General features: G+C 50.7%; 1 protein-coding gene across 4 annotated transcripts in view; it reads left to right on the top strand.

Annotated features, from left to right (window-relative positions):
• Positions 1–5,560: 5,560 nt before the first annotated feature.
• The window catches only part of USPL1 (ubiquitin specific peptidase like 1), a 462,937-nt gene continuing 462,497 nt past the window's right edge, over positions 5,561–6,000 (top strand). For 2 of the 4 annotated variants that reach the window (XM_069639225.1, XM_069639224.1), the window contains exon 1: positions 5,561–5,771. In XM_069639225.1, coding sequence (XP_069495326.1) covers positions 5,745–5,771 — 27 coding nt within the window. In that variant the 5' untranslated portion in view covers positions 5,561–5,744. The remainder of the gene's footprint in view (positions 5,772–6,000) is intronic. The other 2 variants (XM_069639223.1, XM_069639222.1) reach the window with 1 other exon arrangement.

Genomic DNA, 6,000 nt, shown 5'->3' with positions numbered 1-6,000 from the left:
CAGGACAACTGACATTGCAGCATTGAATGAATGAGGTGTGCCTGGCCCTTAGGGCAGAAAGCCAAGAAAGACGTCCATCAATGACACTGACCACACCTGACCGGACAGCCCTCCCGGATGAGCCCAGCTGACCTGCCCACCCCACGTTGGCACCCGGCGGTGTCCACCAACCACGGAGAGACGCATCACAGCTGCACATATAGTTAGTCGACGTCACCCAATCCCCATGTACATGTGCCCCCTATAGTGTGTAGGTGCCTATGACACTTTTTGTAAATAAAAATGCCTGTCTTTGCTATTGTCAGACAGAGCGCTCTCGGAGTTTGCAGAGTTCTTTGCATGCCCTATTTTGACTTAGATAAAACTTTCCTTAAGCTCACCCGCACTTGGTCCTAGCCTTATTCCCATTCGTGAGAGAGTCCATTCTTGCCTCTCATCGCGGGGAGGGTCGTGCTATCTGGGGACGCTCGCCTTCACTATTCCTATTTGTCATCATCGGAACTACAATCCCCAGAAGCCCTAGGGATCAGCTCTGCTTCCACCAGCTCAGGAACAGAGAGGGAGGAGGCAGATTGTATGCAGGTGTGCTGATCCAGGTGCAACCAATTAGCCTGCCTCTGTGCTGGGCAGGGCGGTATAAAAGCTGCTGCCTGCAGGGGCTCAGTCTCTTGCATTAGAGTCCTTCCAGCACCTTTTTTGCTTCGAGCGACGGATCTTTGTATGCGGTTCCTCCTTACTCCTGCTTTGGATCCAGTGCCCTGCCGGGCTCTTTGCATAGCAGCCGATCACGCTCTGCTGCTTTCCAGCCTCCGCCTTTGCCCTTCTGGGCTTCTGCCTTGCAGCCGATCACGCTCAGCTGCTGCCTTCCGCCCTTGCCTTCCAGGCTCCTGCCTTGCAGCCGATCACGCTCCGCTGCTACCTTCCTCCCTTGCCTTCCATGCTCCTGCCTTGCAGCCGATCACGCTCTGCTGCTACCTTCCGCCCTTGCCTTCCAGGCTCCTGCCTTGCAGCCGATCACGCTCCGCTGCCTTCAACCTACAGTCTTCGTCCGCTGGGCTTCCAGCCTAGCAGCCTTCTACAGTACTCTGCAGCCTTCTACAGTCAGCGGCCCTGCTCCTCTGGGCTCACTCCTTGCTGCCCGGCCCTTCTGGGCTCCTTGCTGTGCAGCCTTCTTCACTCCGCTGCCCTAAGCCCTTTCCCTCTGGGCTCCCTTCCTTACAGCCCTACTCCTTTGGGCTTGTTCATTGCTTTCCTGCTTCTCTGAGCTTTCTACCTTGTACCCTACCGCCCTCTGCTATCCACAACAGTTTACCTACATTATTTACTTTCAGTTATTGCAGTCTCCCTGTTTCCTGACTGCTGCTCCCTTGCTTTCTTCCTTGTTTTCAACCCTCTGTTCTTTATTCCTATCCAATCCTGTTATACGGCTTTCCCTTCATTTCCTTCTGCTAGTTTGCTTATCGACTTCCTTTTGTTAGTGTCTTCTCTTGTACTGTTTGTAGACCCCTTTGTACAGAGCTTGTCTGTTGGTTTCCGTCAGGCAACCTCTGCCCCTTCCTTTGTCTCGTTTCTGCATTACAGACACACATAGCTGTTGTTCCAAGCCATGAGCAAAGAGTGTGGGCCTCTGTTATAGCAAACTGTGCAGAAGGCTACAGTGTTTCCTAAGGTCCGTGGAATACTCTTTTCCTATATCTGCATACACCCCAAGAGGGAATCCATTCTGTTGTACCGTATTTCCTTGCTACACTGGCCTACTCTTCGTCCTCTTTACTTTCAGCTGTGTGTGTACTTATCTGTCCACCTTACTCCGGCACAACCACCCAGATCCTTCCTGGGTGTCCTGTGCCACTCTTAACAGAGTGCCATCCATGACACTCATCTCATTGCCATACTCTCTTCACCTCTGCTCTTCTTGCACTCGCTGACCACCTGCTTAGGCTCTGCTGCTGTGACTCTCCTTCCTTCTTCTCTTGGGCCTCACCCCCCTTCAACCCTCTCACTCCCCTCAACTGATCCTGCTATAGCTCCTGATCCATACTCTGATTGTGGACACTCTGCTGTGAGCCCACCAACACGCAATCCCCTTCTTGTCATGCACTCTGTCTTTCCCCTCCTCAACCTCCCTCCATCTCCCTCCCCCTCTCCCTGGTCCACTTCCTCCTCCCCCCGCTCACCCTCATGTCCACCCCTCCTCACCTCCCCTCCTGCCCACCCCTTCTCCCTCGCACTATCCCTCCTTGCTCTAATCTTATCCCCCTCCCCACTGCCAATCCCTCCAGCATCATCAACATTGCCCTCTGGAATGCCCGATCCATCTGCAATAAAGCCACTGCGGCCCTTGACCTGTTCTTCCGACTCAACTAAACTTCCTCTGCATCACTGAAACTTGGATCCCCCCCTTCAACTCCACTGTCCCTGCCTCTCTCTCCAGCCCCTCTTTCTCCTTTTCTCATGTCTCACGCCCCTCAGGTTGCAGAGGCGGCGTCGGCCTCATTTTCCACCCTAAATGTCTTTCTTCATCCCCTACCTTATCTCTCCCTACCTTCTACTCTTTCGAATTTCTCTTCAAATCCTTCACTTACCCTCACACTATCTTCTTCTTAATCATTTACAGACCTCCTGGCCCCCTCTCTTCCTTCTATGAAGACCTGGGCCACCTCCTCTCTCTCATCTCTCCCTCCCCTACTCCTCTCTCTGTCCTCGGCGACTTCAACCTCCCTCTCTCAACCTCCTCTCAATCTTCCCCTTTTCTCTCCTTACTCGCATCCAACCTCCTCTCTCCCCTTCCTAGCCCCCGCCCCCACCCACTCCTCCGCCTCCACTCTCGATCTCATCTTTCTCTCATCTTACTCTTCTTCACCCGTGTCCCCTCTTCCCAACTACCTCTCTGATCATGCCTTACTCTCCTTCTCCCTCACTCCCCCCTCTTCCTCAAGTTTAATAAATAACATGATAACACCACAGGGTGAACAGTTGCATCGGTGCCACCTTCCTCTACATTGTCAGAATGAAGATTTCAATAAATAATAACATGGTAACACTCTGCTCCCTCCTTCTCTCTTTGTGATCTCCACAACTTCAACCCTTCTCTCTTCCTCAACTCCTGCTCTTCCTCCCTTCCCCTCTCCCTGATTTCTCATCTCTCTCGGCTGACGACGCTCTCTCCTCACTGTCCTCCTCTATATACTCCAGCCATGCGTCCCCAGGGATCCGTACTTGGACCTTTTCTTTTCTCTCTTTATACCTCCCTTCTCGCCCCCATCATCTCTTCCTTCGGCATCTCCCACCATTTCTATGCTGATGACACCCAACTTTTTCTCTCCTTCTCCTCTTTCACTCCCGACCTCCATCACACTCTCTCTTCCTGCCTTATGGCCATAAAAAACTGGATGTCATCCCATTTTCTTTCTTTCAACACTGACAAGACTGAAGTGCTTTTCTTCCCTCCTAACACTCCTTTCCCCGTGCCCCCTCCTTTCATCACTTTCCCCCTTCTAATCTCCCCCATCTCCACCCATGCCCGCAATCTTGGCCTCCGCATTGACTCCTACCTCTCCTTCTCCAACCACATCTCTCTAACCTCTCGTGCCTGTTGGCACCACCTCTTCAACATCTGCAAGATCCGCTCCTCTCTCACCTTCCACGCTTCAAAACTCTTAAACTCCTCCCTTATTTTCTCCCGCCTCTTCTACTGCTCCTCTCTCCTCTTTGGACTCCCTGTCTCTCACCTGACTCCCCTACAATCCATCTACCACTACTCTATGTCTTCTTGGCCCTCGAGATTCTATATCTACCTCACTCTCTCAACTCGGCTGGCTTCCCTTCCTCTCACAACTAAAATTTCAATTCCTCTGTCTTGTCTACAAATCTCTTGTGACCTACATGAAGAAAAAACTAAAAATTGAATAAAACAACTGCTAATACAATAAAGCGGTTATTTAAGATACCAGATTTATTTTATAGCTAAACTTTTCACCTACAAGGATACTTGGCTTACTACTTGAAGCAATTTATTGAAATAGAATCAACAAAAAAACACAAATAAAGTTAGGCATTCCAACAGAAATGTACTGCCAAGAGTTGTATATGTGGTTGGAGCCCGCATTTTTGTTCTCCATTGTCTACAAATCTCTCCATGATCTCGCCCCCCCATCTCTCTACCCTCCTCTCATTTTACTCTCCTTCCTGCCCTCTCTGCTCAGCTGATCTCTACCTACTCACTGTTCCCTCAGCCCCTTGTGCCTCATCACGCTTCCGCTCCTTTCAACTCTTGGCCCCCCCTTCACTGGAACTCCCTACCTCTTTCTATCCGCTCCTCCCCTACCTACTCATCCTTCCACTCCTCTCTGAAAGCCCTTCTTCTCCACTCCCCCCGACTCTCCTTCCCTACCTCTCTCCCCCCAAACCTCCTTCCCCTCCTCCTGCTGACCTCATATCTGGCATTGAAACCACCAGGAGGCGTAGGAGGTCACCAGGCCCCCCCTTCCCTTCCCCTCCCTCTTTCCACCTCCCTCTCCTCCCGCTGACCTCAAATAAGACATTGAAACCTTCCTTACCTACCTCCTCTCCCCTGCCCCCTTCTCTTCCCTCCTTTTTAGTAAATTGTTCTGCATACTGTATCACTGGTTTGTTTCATAGCTCTCAACCATTTGTGTTGCAAAGGCGGGTGAAAACACCCGATTTTATTTTTGGCGGGTGAGAGGCCCATTGAAATGAATGGGCGTGCAGGAGGCTTGGCGGGTGAGTCAGCTGTTTACAAGGCGGGTGACACCCGCCAAAAGCGTGTGAGTTGAGAGCTATGTTGTTTCATGTTTGTAAATATGCTTCTTCCATTATTGTACCTTGTTGTTATACTGTAAAGCGCTTTGGATTAAAGCACTATATAAACTCAATAAACATAAAATGGTGCATGTACCTGGACATATACTAGCAGCGCCTGGCATATGCATAATACTTATACACAAGCAAAAACTGTTGACTTTGCACTGCTTGTTAATTTAACCTAGGGTGTGACGAAAGCAGAGTTTATAGTACTTATACATGCTGGGAGCCATGAGCGCGCCCCGGACCCGCATACATTTCAGGGTTTTTCATTTTCAAATGTATGCAGGTCTGGCTCATACCAAACAACATCCATACACTGTGTCCCTCCTCAATAGCATTCGTCCCTATCTTTACTGGCAGCTGTACTCGTATTATACAGTAGTTTGGGCTTTATAGTAATAGCCTAAACTAAAAAGTGTGGAATGCCAGAGCAAGTGGGGCGTCGAGGAAGAAAGACGTGGGTGTAATTCCCAGGAAAGTGATCTCTCACGGGAAGCAAATGAGCTGCTCTGTCATAAATAATTAATGTGCACGTAGGAGGTAAGTGGGTCTCAAGGAGAGTAGGATCTTTGGTGGAAAATAAATGTCTTCTAATACCGGTGAAACGATTACATTGCTTTATCCAATGTGTGTAGTTGCCATCTTGAGAGTAGACTGTTGCAAAGGACGTTCTCCAGTGTGTAGTAAGAGCGGTGCTGCTTCATGAAATGACGCCATCAGTCGCCGCCTCGATTTGAAGTTGTGCGCCGGAAGTCGATCCTTGGTCGAACGTTGTTCTCACGCTGTGGCGTTTGGTGACCGCAGCGATCGAGCTGTTTTGGGGATCGCAGCGGCGTCATCTGCTTGCTTTCGGAGGGGTGGGTGGCGCGTGGACTGCAGCAGCCGGTGGACATATTGCCTGGGTTAGTGCGCCGTTCATGGGCGAGGAGGAGACTAGCAAACAGGTGAGCACGTAAAGAAGGCCCAGCTCTGAAGGGGGCGGAGGACTGCAGTGCTTGGGTGACGTTTCCCCTCACGCGCTTTCTGCAGCACTTGCACTCTCTGTGGGAAAGCATGCATTGAAGGCCGCAATTACACGAGACCCAAGCTCTTACGTGTCCCCATGTTTGAAAGTGGCTGCCTGGGCCCCAGACCATTCTTTGCATTCTCACACGTGTCGTTCTACCACCAAAT

The sequence above is a fragment of the Ambystoma mexicanum genome, chromosome 7q (assembly GCF_040938575.1).
Source record: "Ambystoma mexicanum isolate Mex_15411 chromosome 7q, UKY_AmexF1_1, whole genome shotgun sequence".
In the NCBI taxonomy this organism is placed as follows: domain Eukaryota; kingdom Metazoa; phylum Chordata; class Amphibia; order Caudata; family Ambystomatidae; genus Ambystoma; species Ambystoma mexicanum.
This window is presented reverse-complemented; position numbering and strand designations above follow the sequence as displayed.